This window comes from Lissotriton vulgaris, chromosome 3_1 (assembly GCF_964263255.1).
Source record: "Lissotriton vulgaris chromosome 3_1, aLisVul1.2, whole genome shotgun sequence".
Classification (NCBI taxonomy): Eukaryota; Metazoa; Chordata; class Amphibia; order Caudata; family Salamandridae; genus Lissotriton; species Lissotriton vulgaris.
In genome coordinates this window covers 89,381,987-89,399,019 of record NC_141689.1, presented here as the reverse complement: position 1 = coordinate 89,399,019, position 17,033 = coordinate 89,381,987, and the positions used below count along the sequence as shown (strand labels likewise).

General features: G+C 46.9%; 1 protein-coding gene across 1 annotated transcript in view; it reads right to left on the bottom strand.

Annotated features, from left to right (window-relative positions):
- Positions 1–8,789: 8,789 nt before the first annotated feature.
- ANKRD53 (ankyrin repeat domain 53) overlaps positions 8,790–17,033 on the bottom strand; it is a 116,747-nt gene continuing 108,503 nt past the window's right edge. The window contains exon 7 of the mRNA XM_086962850.1: positions 8,790–9,930. Within this exon, the coding sequence (XP_086818976.1) occupies positions 9,163–9,930 (768 nt within the window). The 3' untranslated portion in view covers positions 8,790–9,162. The remainder of the gene's footprint in view (positions 9,931–17,033) is intronic.

Here is a 17,033-nt window from a genome sequence, read left to right as displayed (position 1 = left end):
ACCCTGTCCTTGACACTTCCTTCACTCCCCCCTCCCCGTTGTGTATGTGGGCACGTACATTTAATACGAATTTGTCATGTATATAACCAAACGGATTATGAACTCTAACCAGTAAAAGGTAATCATGCAAATTTGAATAAAACTTCTTTGCATTCACTAGCGTTGCACCTTGAATCAATTATTCATTAATGATATAAGTTTGCAATAATATTGTTTTTTTGTCTGGGACCCCTTCCCTTTATACCATTAACTACCCAGGTCCCTTTGACTTTAGGGGGTTTAACCCTGTTTTTCATAATCCCGTCTATGTGGGTGGGCTGCATCTCTGTGGTTTTGAAGCCCGGTGCTGCCGCCTCAGATCCATATGCCTACCATCCACTCACAATGATAAACACGATTATGAAGGTTCTTTGTAAGGCATTGGCCATTAGGCTGCGTCCGGTGATTTCTTATTTAGTCTATGAGGATCAGTGCTGTTTGATCCCGGGAAGTAATATTGTCATGAACCAGAGACGTCTGATGCATGCTCTGCGTTGAGGGTTGGGAGAAGTAATTGGCGATGGTATCCATTGTTATTGCTAAGGCATTTGATATGGTGGATTGGCGCTATCTTATGGGAGTGTTGGGGGAAATGGAATTTGGTAGGCACTTTCGGGCATGGGTGAGCTTGGCCAGGTTGAAGGTTAGTCACGTGTGCTCTGGCTCTTAGGTTGTGGGTAGGGGTACGTGTCATGGTTGCCCCTTATCGCCTCTTCTCTTTGCCATAGCACTCGAGCCCCTGGCAATAAAAATTCGGCAGACTATGCTGGAATGGGGGATCAGGTGGGGGGGAATAATCATCAGAGGTCTCTTTATGCAGATGACACCCTCTTTTATCTTACGGCCCTATGGTAGTCCCTTCCTCTTTTCCCACAATATTTGGATGCTTTTTGGGCACCTAACGGGTCTTAAAATTAATCATGGTAAATCGCTGTGGTTCCCACTGGTTGCTTTGGCTGCCCGCCTTGCCCCAGCACTGGGAAACTGATCAGTTCCATTATCTGGGGATCATGGTGGTGTTCAACTCTCAAAAGCAAAATCATTATAATATTGATCGAATCACAGAGGGACTAGGTGCATCAGTGCAATTTTGGAATAACCTCCCTCTGTCCCTGATTGGTCAAGTGGCTGTGGCCAAGATAGTGTTTTTGCTGCGATGCGTGTATACTATGCAAAATTCATTTGACACCCTTCCCCAGGCTACCATACAGAGGATGATCCACAATGGTATCCCACCTAGTATAGACACGGGCGGGCACTATTCTCAACTGACGGGGTACCAACTGCCCTTGCGCTGGAAAAGAAGCATTTCCTTTTAGTTAAATAACCCTCACACGCTCTAGTAGTGTCATGATTCATCATCAGGTTCACCCTGACTCCTAAAGGTCAGATGGTAGATCCTTGGAAACATGGGTCTTACCCAGTTTAAAAAGGTGGATCGATCCTGGAAGTGTCAAAAAACACGTTTAAAAACACACAGCAACAGATACCTATGATCGCCTTGCATTACGCTAATTCCCGGCGTTGTTCGGCGACCTTGGCAAAGGAAGTAATGGACTTCAATTCCCATGAAGCAGCTCTTTTTCGTAGGCCCGATCCAGGACCTGCAGAATGACATCATCGGGAAGTGCCAGGGGCGGGGCTCCACCCGTGGGCAATCCGGAAAACTTCAGGCAAAAACTGGTTATAAGCCATGGTCCTGCCGTAAATGCCGGGAGACGCGGACCTAAGTAGATGAGGCCATGGGGCAGGACCTTTGCTAAAGTAAGTAAGAGGCAAGGATGAGTAAGAATGCATTGTGAACAGCCGAGAGATGCATGTGTAAGTCCTCCAGCTGCAGTTCATTAACGAAAGCGAGAGTCTCTTCTGTTTTGTCTCCCCTCATTTATTTACTTTTTGTCTCGTACATGTACAGAGTCTGACTACAAGGCTACCCCCCGTTACACGCAGTCTATACATTCTAGATCCTTCTCAAAAGGGTAAGATTTTTAAATGCAGTGAATATTATCGAGTGAAAAGTGATAAAACATGGACTATACCTAACCCGGAAGTAGGAGTACGAGTGTAAAGGAGCAGGATGAATGTGATATGAGGTTTAAAAACGACACCTTTTTACCTGGCTCCACGACATGGGTGGTGAGATGTGAATGGCATTACCACTCGATATTTGTAATTACCTGGGACAGCATCCCAGAAAACTTGTGTTTGATCACAACCACACAAAGAATGATGGATGAAAGCACACTATCCCGAATTCATTTTTGGGTTATATAGGCGCTGCGCGAGTTGGACACATATGATTATACAATCATTGTTTCTTTTACAGGCGGACATGAAACCATATGGTACCGGATGAGAGATAAGTATTCTACTCACCAGTCCTTATTAGTGCAGCTTTCTACTCTTTGTATTAAAGTATAGGAACGTACCTAGTTAAAAACCAGGGAGGGAAATCCATTTGCCCTGAAGAAAGTCCAGAACTCATTTGGGCCACTTAATAGGGCTGAAACATGTTGGCATTAGGGTCAAAGGACCATTACCTCTTTACGATCCCCTCTTTCTATTTTTAATATCCTCTACGACTTCCCTAACAAAGGGATACCTGGAGTCGTAGAAGGAGTTTTAATCTCTAAACTCCCTGGCCTATTTCTCTTAAGTGCTCCCTGAAATACTGTCAAGCCCACCCTGACCTCTAGGAGTCAGGGTGAACCCGATGATGAAGCATGACACTACTAGAGTGTGTGAGGGTTATTTAACAAAAAGGCATTGCTTCTTTCCCCGCACATGAGCGGTTGGTGCCCTGTGAGTTGAGAATAGTGCCAGACTGTCTCTATATGAGGTGGGATACCACTGTAGATCAGTATTTGAATTAGGAGGACGAATCCCTCTAGGAACATCTCTCTACCCTTCTGGCTCAGGTGAAAGGATCTTCTCCTGTAGCCGTAGTTCATATATATTTGCCTTTCAGAGAATACATTCTCTTCTTACTTCACTGATATGGGCTGTCGGCAGAAGTAGGGTAGCATGTGATTTTTTGTTACTGTCCACACTGGAGGGTGGGCTGGTGGTTCCTAACCTGGAACTGTATTAATTGGATTCCCAGCTACAGCACGCTGCCCACTCGCTGTCAGACGGTGGGAACTGGGAGAAAGTGCTATTGGTGAATGGGACACATGCTCTTTCTCTCCTGCAATCATTGATTTTGGGGTGCAGGATGCGGTGTCTATATTGTGCCCTGAGACACATGGTGTCCCTTTTGGAAAGGAGTGTTAAGGTAGTGCTGGGTGGGAACCCCCTTTGCTAGAGAGTTTAACTTTTGGGACCTACTAGCATTCCATACATTCGCTGAATCTGTGGATGTTCCTCCTTAGTTGGGGGCAGTTGTGAGACCCTTGGAGACTTATACACCAATGATGAGTTTTTTACTTTTGAGGAATTGCAGGAGACTTTTGTATTAAGGAATGGGAAACACTTAAAGCACGCCAACATAGGGAAATGTGGCCCACATTCCCTGCCGCCCCATTCACTTCACTTATGTATCGAGGGTTCTTAGAGCTAGTGGGGGAAGGACCTGTCACTTGGTTTTGCATTTATATAGAGCCATGACCTCTGATAGACTCAATCCCCTTTTCCCGCCAGGGCAGCTTGGGAGGAGGAATTGGGGTTACCTTTGGAGTATGCCCAATGGTGTGGGCCCTGTGCTCTGGTACAGTCCTTTCCATGTAATGCACGGCTTAAAATAATCAATTTCAATTTCTTACCTGGCAAGTATGCAACACCAGTGCTGCTCAACCGAATGGATCCCAGTAAACCTAGTGGTTGCTGCCGGTGCCAGGCTCCCAAGGCAACTTTCTTACACCTTGCGTGGTACTGCCCACTGGGGCACTCCTTCTTGACGTCTGTTGTGGCATGAGTGGCTACAGTTGTGTGGGCTCCAATAGTGACTGACCCGATTACTTGCTTGCTGGGGGATGTTCTACGGCGTAAGGGTAAAAAGTTGAGTTTAAATTCCTGCATCTGTTGTAGTTACTGGCTAAGAGACGAGATGCAATTACCAGGATGAGGCAAGTTGGGCCCAGTGTGGACGGTTGGTGAAGGATCTAAATGAGTGGGCAGTTGCGGAGAAAGTGCGCCTCAAAAAGTGTCGCCATTATTTGAAGGTGGAAGAGGACCTGCAAGTTTGGGGGACATTGCTGACTATGTTTGTAGATCAGGGAGGGTTGCAGGTAACCACGACAGACGATGAGGTGTACTCCCCTCTCGCCTCAAATGCCTCAGTGACCTGTAGTGCCTTGAGAGGAGAATGTTGGGATACAATGCTTCTGTAATATTGTCAGGCGTGAACTGTGATAAGCGGCTACTCTATGTCAATTGTTTGGGATGGCTGATGTTTCTTCTTTTTGTATTATTGTTTGCATCTTGAAAACAATAAAAGTTGTCTAAAAGAAAAAAACTATTTCATTAGAAACACATATAACCTAAATATCTGCCTGCCCTGTAAAACAACGACTAAAACACTGTTAACCATGACATGCTGCAGGGCCCTGCTGAGGTGGAACACCATCTAGTGGTAACTAAAGTTAGAAAAAGGTGAAAGAGAAGAAAGACCACATGCCAGCAGAAAAACAATCACTTTACCTTTAAGCAGTCCTTCTCCTTGCTTAACCTTAACAGGTAAAACTGAAAATGGGACTATTCCCTCTCAGCCTGTTTGTAATTTCACCCAGCCCCTTCCCTCCCAAGCGAAGACAGCTACAGTTGAAGACTTTACACCAGCAAGAGGAGAGGAACTGAGCAGGGTAGGATTCATACTGAGTACACAGGCAAATTCTCCCTCAGCTTTGTCTACTTAAATCACTGTGTCCTTATGAGTGCATCTAGGATTTTTCTGAGATGGTTTGCCATCAGCTATGCAGACAGTGAGCCAGTGGCATGCAATTATAATCATGGGTTAGAAAAAGTTGTTAATTTTACTCTCAGATTAATGTTCAACATTTTATTGTAAGCTACATCTGAGTTGTTAAATCTTGGTGTCCACTCAGTAGGTAAACTAAACTCTGTAGTAGGACCAGAAACCAGACCTATGCTTGGGTATCAAGTCCAGTTGCTCCAGGACAGATATTTCATAAATTATAGCACATTTGATATGACCTCTTATCACTCCCTATTGATTAAGTAACTCAGTGAAAGGTCTTCTTCCCAATAAAGACTCTAGATGGAATCGGAAGCAATAGGAAACCGTTATGTCAGAGCGAAGAGAAGAGTGGCGTTTAACCGCCGAGTCACCTGGAAGGTTTTAAACAAGGTTTTTCCGACCATTCCTAAAATGGAGTAGAAGGCAACCATATTGGCCTGTAGCCCCCACCCCTCAATAAGCTTGTGGTACAATTAATGCTATAGAATATATAACAGGATTTCCCTCTTGGAAATGGCTATGCTGATTGGTCTTGTAAATTTCAAAAGTTATTTTACCCAGTTCCCCAAACACTAAAATTTGAGGCCTAGGTGGCTTCATAGACTCAGAAATGAATTGAGCGTTGAAGAAAGGATTTGTGGTAAAATTTAGGTAATGGGTGATTTAAATGATCAAGACAATTTTCGAACCGTCAAGGAAGCCAACGACCAGTATGAAACCCAACCAGGATAATTTTTGATATGCTAGCTTCGTTACAACTGCTGGGCTTATGTGGGAGGGTTTCCTTTGAAGGACACTTGAGGTTAATGTAATTTCACTTCCAGGTGAGGGGTGATAGCCTTCTTTTTTTACATTTCTTTTTATTAAACATAGTATAAACCATCACATCAAAATAAATCAGTTGCAAGCAGCCAAGTGCATATAGAGTATCAATACAGCAGAGTATCGCAATTGTCCCGCTCTTAACCTTATATCCTATTTCAGGTTTAACTATCCAGTCGTTCCCGGCCGGCCACTCCCGGAGACAAGCCCTCCAACATGGAGGAGGGGGGATGCATAGGTTATGTCTGTAAGTATTCCAATTCCCCCAAATCTGCTCCCATTTCGTAGGGCATCCCCTTTCATATACAGATTTCTCTGCCACCATGCACCAGTCCATGTCTTTCTTCCATTCTGCTAGTGTTGGCGCTGTTGATGTCCCCCATCTCTGGGCCACATTTTGTTTGGCAATCATTGCCCCCATAGTTGCCCAGAGTCGTTCTTTGCAGTTGAGTTCTGTATCATTGCATACGTTGAGAATGCACCATTCAGGTGAAGGTTGCAAGTCTACCCCACACACCCCTTATAAGCACAGTATTCTAACCTCCCAATAGGTCCTAATCTCTAGGCAGTCCCAAAGAATATGATAGAAAGATCCCTCCCGCAACCTCTAAGGCACTTGGAATCTAACGCTATTTCCATTTTCACTAAGGTATTACATGACCGGTAGGATCTGTGAAATACTTTTAGTTGAACTAGTCTGAGTTTCTACAATATCGCTGACTCTTTGGGGGAAGCCATGGGTTCCAGCCAGTGTTCATCTCCTAATATCCCTAAGTCTATGTGCCAGCTTTCTTGAAGCTGTTGGAGGGGGTCAGGGGAGTTATTTATTAATTTGTGATACAGCAGATTGCGCTACGATGTAGGTAGTCGTTAATAATCTGTCCTCTAGTGGATTCTCCTCCAGGAGGTTGGTTCCTCGCTGTATGGCAGTATGTCGGGCATGTCTTATTTGTAGGTACCGGAATGTTTCAGAGTTTACTAGGCCATATTCTCGCTGTAGATTCACAAGTGATATGACATCTTCCATGTTCCACAGGTCTCCCACTTTAGAGATTCCTATATGATCCCATCTGTCAAAACCTGGGCAGTTATGTAGTAGTCCGAGTGTTTCAGTGTCCCAGAGTGGTGTAGCTTGGGTTATTTTGGCGTGCCATCCTAAAGTCTTGTGTACCTGGTGTCAAAGTGCAACTGTGTGTTGCGCGGGGCCAGTCATGTTGTGATGTTTGGGGTTGGTATGTAGTGCTCGGGCATATTCCTCTGGTCCCAGAATGTGTCTGTCCATTCGATATGCGGTGTCATCTTGCGAGCAGTGCACCGATTGATTGATTACTGCTAATTGTGCTGCCCAGTAGTAAACCTGAATATTAGGTCATGCGATCCCTCCATCATACCACCCCCTCACAAGCTTGCACGTGGCTATCCTTGGAGGATTCACATCCCAAAGCAAGGTCCTAACCTAATTTTCTATGCTCTGAAATAAGATTCACGGCGTATTCTGTAGCGCATAAAGGAATCTCAGGAGCGCCTTCATTTTAAAGAGAGCTGCTCGACCTATTAAGGAGAGTGGAAATGATATCAAGTGTTTCACGTCTCTTTGCAGTCGTTGCAAGGGGACTAGCAAGTTATGGGTGTGAAAGAGATCAGGGTCTGTGGTTAGATATATACTGAGGTTTCAAAAACCTTCTGTCACAACAGCTACTGCACATTCTTATGACAGAACTGGGGTCGGACCTCGCAGTATATAGTCAGTGGATTTGGATCAGTTGAACTTATACCCAGAGTATTCGCCGAAATTTGTGAAAATGTTGATAATTCTATGGCTAGAGGAGCATGGTACTGTGACATATAACGTGTCGTCAGCATACACGGATATTCTGTCTTCCCAGTCAGCAGTCCATCGAAGACCCCGGAGCAGCAGGTCTCCTCTGACCCATGTCACTAGTGGTTCAAGGACGAGCATGAAAATTAGCGGCGATAGGGGGCAGCCTTGTCTGGTATCCCGCCTGAGAATGAACGAGTGTGAGGCTCGACTATTCACCACCATCTGCGCCAGTGGGTCTGCATGTAATAATTAGAGCAGTGCCAAGAATGCAGGCCCAAACCCTAGACTTTTTTAGGACTGCAAATCGATATGGCCATTCGACCATGTCGAAGGGCTTACGGGAATCTAGGGATAGTATTGCCGAATGCTCACGTATAGTGTCTACTCTGCCTAGCACCCCATGTAGTTGGCGCAGGTTAAGCGCAGTATTTTTCCCCAAGGGTGGTAGCTATCTTGATGCTTTACAACAAGCCCTGTAGAGATCACTCTGAGCCAAGATGGATGGTCGAGCCAAGTTGCAAAGATGTCCGGGAGAGATATTAGACTGAACAGAATGGAATAGAAGACTTAACTATAACAAAACTAAAGCAACTGCAACACCGTTCAATATTACTACACACAATATAATTCCAGACACAGGATCTACTTTGCACTTGTAATATTGTAAAATGTTTATCCATCTCATACAGACAGCAGTCCCATGTGCCTTGAAAGAAATGCAGATTCTATACATATGATCTGACTATTCCTGATGGTGGAAGAGTCCTGTGGCTGTCAGGTAACGCATTAAGATATCTGCCTCCTTGAATCGGTGTCTTCGTGGCCTGCACCAAATGTACAGGGTATCGCTTTCCCTTCTTCCAGGAAAGAGTTGGATGCAAACCTCAAGCCTGTCCTTTGAGCCCTTTGATGGGTACTTATGTCACCACAGAGAATAGGAGGTGGTGGAACAGATCTTTAGGCAAGAGTATACAATGATGATAAATGAACACAAGATCTATGTGATTGGAGGGAAATGACTGCCCTACTGGACAGGGAGAGGCAAAGGAACCGCCTTCTCCATAAAATATTAAAATCTTTGCCTATGTCTGTACCTTGATTATGGGTGTGCTGCCCAGTTTCATTACTTGAAGATATGTTATAATGTATGATGCTTGTAGATAATGCTTAGCTAGTGTATGTTTGTTTGTTTCTTATAAAATCAATAAAATGTATATTTATTATGTATTTGACCATTTTATTGTACTTTCTAAACATCATGTTCACACTCTTTAGCATGGGTCTTTGTGTCCTTTAGTAATTTTTTAAACTATAAAAAACACATATATTTAAAAGATCTGCCTAGTTTGTGATCTTACATTATTTCACAGTTTAGGACAGCAGCCGCAGTAAACACTGCACCCTTAGGAACTCATTATCACAGCCTTACTTCTCAAACAAAATGGGACAAGATACTACTTCACCCATAGTAATTATTGTCTGTGTATTTTACCTAAACTCATACACCAATTGGCTGGTAGCTAGGCTACTATCTGACACTTCTTCACAACGCTTCTGTATGCACCTAGCTACTACAGTAACTTGCTGTGGAGGAGGGCCTGGGCTCACCAGCACCCAGGCCAGATGGGTCTAAGGTTTCACGAAGGTGCATTCCCACCTCCGACTCCTCTCTAAATCCGTGAGCCGGCATTCGTTTCCGCTTGACGTCAAAAATGTGTTTTGCCTTGAATTCCTCTGGCATTTTTATTCTGTGCAATGCAGCCGTTGGCACAATTGTTCTCCTCATTTCGTCTTTGGTTAACTTGGTTGGCGGGGCGATGCTTCCCCCTCTGAGTAGTTGAATATTCGGTTGATCAAACATATCTTTGGAGTAGGACAGATAGGACCCGAAGTCAAAGTTTTTCAGATCCTCTAGAGTGATTTCCTTCCTGAGGCCAGTACCTGTACGTGGTGTGGCATCAAAAAAAATCTTTTCCTTCAGATCTTCTTTGACTGGCGTCTCCTTCTCTGGCGTCTTCTTCTCTGCCGCCTTCTTATCGGGTACCACTGGATGTGGTGGACTTTTATCTTTTGTTGGAGACTTCCTTGTAGAAGCAGTTTCCTCCTTCTGAGGCTCAGGTGGAGGGAGCACCACGACTTCTCTTTGATACTGCTCGGCTTTGTGCAGCAGTTTTTCGATGATCCCACGCCTTTTTTTAGTTCTGCATGGGTCGTGGCCGTCTGTGTCTGGAGAAATTCCAGCTTCCAAGGATGCCTTCTTACACTTTTCTTCAAAACGCTTATTCTCCAGCCAATCGCAGAAAGCCATCTGGCAGAAAAGGTCTTGTTCTTTCTGTAACAAAAGCAGATACGTCAATGGCATTGTAAATTATCATGGGTTATACACCCATCCGCTTTGGTCTATAGGAAGAGGAATTCAGACTATAAAGCCTGCAACCTTAAGAGACTCATTTATTAGAAAGGAAAACATACTTTATCGACTTATCATGAAGTTTTGGACAGAGGGCTGGCCAAACAGTCATTATACACTTGGAGTGGGCAAACCACTCCTTCTGTGCTTTGAGAGCAGCCCGCCCCTTAAAGCAGCGCATCAGGAACAAATACAGTGATAATAACCTCAAGTTATTATCATTGTATTTGTTCTTTCGTTCACTGCTTTGCAGCAGTGGGGCAGCATTCCTTCGCCTTAGCGGACGAACCGCCACTGTTCAGTGATACTTTTATCATCAAATAGGAAACAGTTTGCTGTGTGGTGTCACCATGCTGTGCATCAGCAAGCATTAAAACCAGGTTGTGTTTACAGCCTAATAATAGGAATCATACTAATAATAATTATTATTATTTACAGAATTGGAGTTCTAATTCATACAGCTGGATTTGAGGGAGGCACTGTTATGTGCCCATCTCTAGAGCTTAAATGCAGGTCTAACGAAAACCCGTCTCTAAGCGGGTACATTTGTAAGGGAAGTGCAGCTGCAAATTAACTCTATTCATTAAAAGGTATAGGCTCAGGGGACCTGTTAGAGTTTGGAAGGGACAGCTGCTCCGCTATACACTGGTAAGAGGTACAACTCTTCCAAACTGGTGGTCCCTGTGCCTGTTGAGGGCCTCATTCTGAGTGCCCTAGGGTATCACCCGGTTACTCAGCCTCCCGGAGTTACTAAAACTAAGGGTACCGGTACCTACAGAGGGCAGATTTGGCACGAGTTAACAGGTACTACAGGTGGGATCCTATGGTCCCCCTTAGAACTACTATCAGAATCATGGTATTCAAATTTCCCAGGTTGTTCCTAATTTCATAGCCGCTGTTTTACACAGCTTACCTGACCCACTGTAATGTCTTAAGCACTCTTCGGGAAGGTCTTTGAGAAGATGCTACCACTAATAATGCTCAAGTGGAGCCTGCAGCTCCTCCTCCAGTGCAAAATCACTGGTGGTGGTGAATCCACCTCAAGGCCACTGCTAATAGTGCACAGGGAGGATACCCTGGTTAAGAGAGGCCTCCTAAATCAGATTTCACCAGTGGGGTCTGGCATTCGAGGCATGGTGCAGCTGGACAAAAAAATGAAATTAAACACTGGCTCCACATGCCGAGAGAAATCCCCCACCGTATATTTAAGAAACATCATCAACATTTTTTATTTCGGATTCAAGATCCATAAAACCACATACATCATAAAACAAATCCACATAAATAAACATAGTATTAAAGATCCGGTCATCAGTGTTAAAAAAAACATTGAGCAGTGCACAGTTCTTGTTCAATGTAGTAAATGGTTCATCAGTGAGCTAAAAAATCATTGTTGAATAGTAAAACAATGTGCAAATACGCATAAAACGGTGACACAAAGTGGCATATTTACAACAAAATGTAGAAGCGTGGCGTTAGGCAAACATTGCTAACACCATGCTCCTCCTTTCTGAAAATGCAGGGATGTGCCATATTCACAAGAATGCGGAGCAACCATTACATAAAGCGATCCCTAAAGGAACAGACTTGGCGGTCTCTTCCCCCCTAGAAGATAGGTTATTAGACGATTGCCTTCAGGTAAAAAAGCCATCTCAGTGACTTACCGTAAAATCCTGAATAACACGCCAGATACTCAATAGAAAACGCGTGCAAAATGGGTAGATGACATAAGGGACATGGATGACAATGACTGGCAAAAAGCCCTGGCTACTCCCAGCTATGTGTCGATCCGGTCCAGTTTCAAACTCATCCAACTAAAACTACTCCACCAAGCCTACTATACTAGCTCAGTACTTGTCAAAATGGGGGTACTAGACACCCCGGCCTGTCCTGAGGATACAGTCACACTGGTACCTACATACACCAATGGTGGGATTGCCCGATCCTCCAGAAATACTGGAGAAAGGTTATATCAGTTATGTCCCGGATAACTAAAGCACCCATAGATGTCTCCCCCCGGCTTTGTCTTCTAAATATCTGGGAAGCCACAGATTTGTCCCGAACTGAGAAGTTGTGGGTCACTTTGGGCTGCATGGTGGCGAAGCGCAATATAGCCAGAACATGGAAGGGAGGGGTCAAGCCAAGATACACTGACTGGGAGTAAGACATGGATTGGTGTATGCAAGAGGAGAGGGTTATCTACGAGAGCAGGGGATACCCGCATAAATGGACGAAAATCTGGGGCCCTTGGAATGAGAGTAGAGGTTTGCTATGTACCCCTTTCATTGACCCTCCTTCATCGGTGATCGATAATGAGTACATTTAATGTTTCGAATATAATGGGAACTATGATACTTGTGATTGCACTGTAGACCCTGTGCTACGATTTGTCTTCATTGTAATAGTATATTGCGATTACCCGAAAATGTTGATGACTACAGTGCACTTGTTTTGGTTGTAATGTTTTTATGTTGATTCTCTCAATAAAAAAAGATTTTTTTTATAAAGAAGAATGCAGAGCACCCCTTCGTTTACCCTAGTGCTGGTGCTGAGTTCAGCTGCCTAGCGCCAACGCAGACCCCCTTTCACTATAGTGCAAGGGTGACTGTGTTGGGGTAAATAATTGTTTATGTGCAGAAAGGTCCCCCTTCCTGCACATAAACAATCAGTCATGGCGTTTTGAAACTTCTCTGTGAGTTGTTTAACCCCTTCCATGCTGGTGACGAACCCCAGCCGTCATGCACTACGGTGCTCGTGTGCTGATGACGGCTGGGGTTCGTCATGACCCGCCCCTGTTCGTTTGTTTACCGCACGGGGGCGGAATCGGGCCAGCAGGGAAGGGGTTAATGCAGCACACAAAGAAGTTGCAAAACATTATTTGTTGGGGGGATTGTTTATGTGCAGGAAGAAGCAGCAGAACCCATTGATTGTTTATGTGCAGGAAGGTGACTCGACCTGCACATAACTAATCAATGGCGTTTTGTGCTTTCTATGAGTGCAGCACACATGGAAACAGCAAAAACGTTTTGCCTGTTTAAGACCAGGGGGCACTGCTAGTGACGTTGTGGTGGCTATAGGGACTTCACCTTATCAACAAGGCAGCGTTAAGCAACTTAACGTGGCTTAACACTGCCTTGTAATTAAGGCTCCCTTTAACACTGTACTTAACTTGAAAGGGGAGGGTAATGGGTGTTGCGGTGGGCGTTCTACCGCAACACCCATTGATTTTGACGCTACCCCTTATTCACAAGGGTGACGTAAATAGGAAGCAGGGCCAAAATGAAGGCCAGGGAAACCCTGGTCTTAAACAGGCAAAACAAGGAGGGATGCTGTATTTCTCCTCGTTTCTGCTGTTTCCATGTGTGCTGCTTTGTGCAGCACACATGAAAACAGTAAAACACAAAAGATTGTTTGTGTGCAGGAAGGGCCTTCCTACATGTAAACAATCTTCTCCTCAACGCAGACACCTTTGCGCTATGGTGTGTTGGCACCAGGCTGCTAAATTTAGCACCAGCTCAGGGGGAAACGCAGGGCTACGGCTACACCATATTCTTGTAAATATGGGGCAGCCCTGCGTTTCGAAAGTGATGGAGCGTTTTGTTAGCCTTCTTGGCTTAGCGACACACTTTGCCACTTTATTGTAAATATGCCCACAGGACTTTCCTGCACATAAACAATCATTGGCGTTTTGCTGTTTCCATGTGTGCTCCACAAAGCAGCACACATTGAAACAGCAAAAACGAGGAGAAATAAAGCATTTCTCATCGTTTTGCCTGTTTAACAGCAGGTTTTCCCTGGTCATAATGTTGGCATAGCCTCCTATTTACGTCACCCTTGTAAACAGGGCAGCGTAAAAATCAATGGGTGTTGCGGTGGAACGTCCACAGCAATATCCAATCAAACAACCAATAAAAAGATTTGTAAACCGCGCTACTCACCCGTGAGGGTCTCAAGGCGCTGGGGGGTGTCCTACTACTGCTCAAATAGCCAGGTCTTGAGTAGTCTTCTGAAGGTTAGCAGGTCCTGGATCTGTCGTAGGAGAATGGGGAGAGTGTTCCAGGTCTTGGCGGCGAGGTGGGAGAACGATCTGGCACCGGAGGTCGTTCTTCGGATGCGGGGGACAGTGGCGAGGTCTGCGGAACGGAGTTGGCTGCTTGGGGTATAGAAGGTAAGAAGGCTGTTGAGGTATGCTGGTCCAGTGTTGTGAAGTGCCTTGTGTGCGTGGGTGAGGAGCTTGAAGGTGATCCTCTTGTTGACGGGGAGCCAGTGTAGGTCTCAGGTGGGGTTTGATGTGGCTCGACGAGGGATGTCGAGGATCAGGCGTGCGGAGGCGTTCTGGTTGCATTGTAGTCAATTCAGGAGTTTGGCCGGGGCTCCTGCATGTAGGGTGTTTCCATAGTCTAATCTGCTGCTGAAGAGAGAGCCTGGGTAACCGTCCTTCTTGTATCGGTGGGGATCCACCTGTAGATCTTGCGGAGCCTGCGGAGGGTGTTGAAGCAGGAGGTTGAGACGGCATTGACCTGCTTTGTCATGGAGAGGGTGGTGTTGAGGTTGCGTGCGTGGTCGGAGGGTGTTGGTGCTGTTGTTAGTGCAGGCGGCCACCATGAGTCGTCCCAGGCTGAGGGGGTGGAGCCAAGGATGAGGACTTCTGTCTTGTCCGAGGTTAGCTTCAGGCGACTGTTCTTCATACATTCGGCGACGGCCTTCATTCCTTTGTGGAGGTTGGTTTTGGCGGTGAGGGGGTCCTTGGTGAGGGAGAGGATTAGCTGGGTGTCGTCAGTGTAGGAGATGATGTTGAGGTCGTGCAGTCAGGCGACATGGGTGAGTGGTGCCATGTAGATGTTGAACAATGTCGGGCTGAGGGACGAGCCTTGGGGTACGCCACAGTTGATCTCGGTGGCTTCGGAGCAGAACGGGGGGGAGACAGACGCTCTGGGTTCTGCCTGAGAGGAAGGAAGTGGTCCAGTCTAGATCCTTGTCCCGGATTCCAGAGTTGTGGATGTGTGTGCGTGGGGTACGGTGGCAGACGTGCCGAAGGCGGATGATAGGTCCAGGAGGACGAGGGCCGCAGTCTCGCCGTTGTCCAGCAGGGCTCTGATGTCGTCAGGGCAGTCTCTGTGCTGCGGTTGCTGCGGAACCCGGACTGGGATGGGTCCAGGATGTTGTTCTACTTGAGGTAGAGGTTCAGGTGTTTGTTGACGGTCTTCTCGATGACCTTTGCTGGGAATGGGAGCAGGGAGATGGGCCGGAAGTTCTTGAGGTCTTTGGGGTCGGCCTTGGGTTTCTGCAGTAAGGCGTTGATCTCGGCGTGCTTCCAGCTCTCCAGGAAGGTAGCTGTCTCGAAGAAGATGTTGATGGCTTTCTGGAGATGGGGTGCGACTGTGGCGCTGGCTTTGTTGAGGATGTGGTGTGGGCAAGGGTCTGATGGAGAGCCCGAGAGGATGGTGTTCATGGTTTTGATGGTGTCGTTGTCGTTTATGTTGCTCCAGAAAAGCAGGAGGTTGGTGCTGATGGTGGTCAAGGGGACGGAGGTCTCAGTGGTTGTCGGGGATGTCGAGACGATGAAACTGTCATGGATGTCTGCGATCTTGCGATGGAAGAAGGTGGCGAGGTAGTCGCACAGGTCTTGTGAAGGTGGGATGTCGTTGGTGTTGGAGATGGGGTTGAAGAGTTCCTTCACGATGTTGAAGAGCTCTTTGTTGTTGTGTGCGTTGTTGTCTGGGCGGTCTTTGAAGGAGGCCCTTTTGGTGGATCTGATGAGCTGATGGTGTCTGTGGGTGGCGTTCTTGTGGGCCGCGTAGCTGTCCGGTGTCTGTTCGCTGTGACATTTCTTCTCAAGTTTTTGGCAGGCTTGCTTGGATGCTTGGAGGTCCTCGGTGAACCAGCTTGCTTTCATGCTGGTGTGTCTGTTGGAGGGTTCCCTGATCGGGCGAGAGTGTTGGCGCAGTCTTCGATCCACTGTCTGAGGTTGCTGGCGGCGATGTCGGAATCAATGGGATCAGCAGGTGGGCTCTGAGCGATGGTGGAGGTGAGCTGGTATTTCGCGACTTTGGACCAGCAGTGTCGGGGGATTTGTTGGGTGCAGTGGTGCGTGATGGGTTTCCGGAAGGTGAAGGGGATGCAGCGATTGTTGGTCCAATGGAGTGCGGTAGTGTGGCTGAAGGCGACGTGGGAGCTTGCGGAGAAGATGGAGTCAAGCGCGTGGGCGGCAGAGTTGGTGGGTGTTGAGACGAGCTTTCGGAGTCATAGGTTGGCGAGGTTGTCGATCAGGGTGGTGGAGTTGGTGTTGTTGTTTGTCTCGAGGTGGAAGCTCAGGTCCCTGAGGAGGATGTAGTCTGTGAAGGCGAGGGCGTGTGTACTGAAGAGATCAGCGATGGAGTCGCAGAACTGTGGTAGGGGTCCGGGGTGTCTGTAGAGGAGGGTTCCTCAGAGGGTGGTGTTGGGGTCGGTGTGGATCTGGAAGTGCAGGTGTTCGGTGGTGCTGAGTGTGTCGTCGGTGCTGGTCGAGATTCTGAGAGTGTTCCTGTGGACGATGGCGGTTCCTCCTCTTGTTCCATTGTTGCGGTCCCTGCGGGCGATGTCATTGCTGAGAAGGGGGTTCATCCCGGTTTCGGTCACCTAGGTGACATCTGGGGAGGTGGAGTCCAGTAGGTCCCAGACTTCAACGGCGTGTTTGTGGGCGGAGCAGGTGTTGAGGTTTATGCAGTTGAGGGGATTGAGTTCTTTGGAGTTGTGGATTGAATGCTGGTGAAGCTGCAACTCCGGCAGGTGAAGGGTCCTTGGGTGTGCTACGGGGCGGCACTGACGCAGGTGTGGCATTCGCGGGGGCCAGGGGTTCTGGGACTGGGCGTGGTTCAGGTGGGATGGGAGCAGAAGTGCTTGCCTTTGGCGTGCGTTCAGCACGCCTGCGGCGCTGCCGCACAGCGGCCGCCATATAAGAAGAGGTGGGAGGGAGGAGCAGCTGTGAGGTGGGAGCGGGGCGGTGAATGGGCGAGAGGGGAGCAGTGGTGGGAAAAATGTAATAC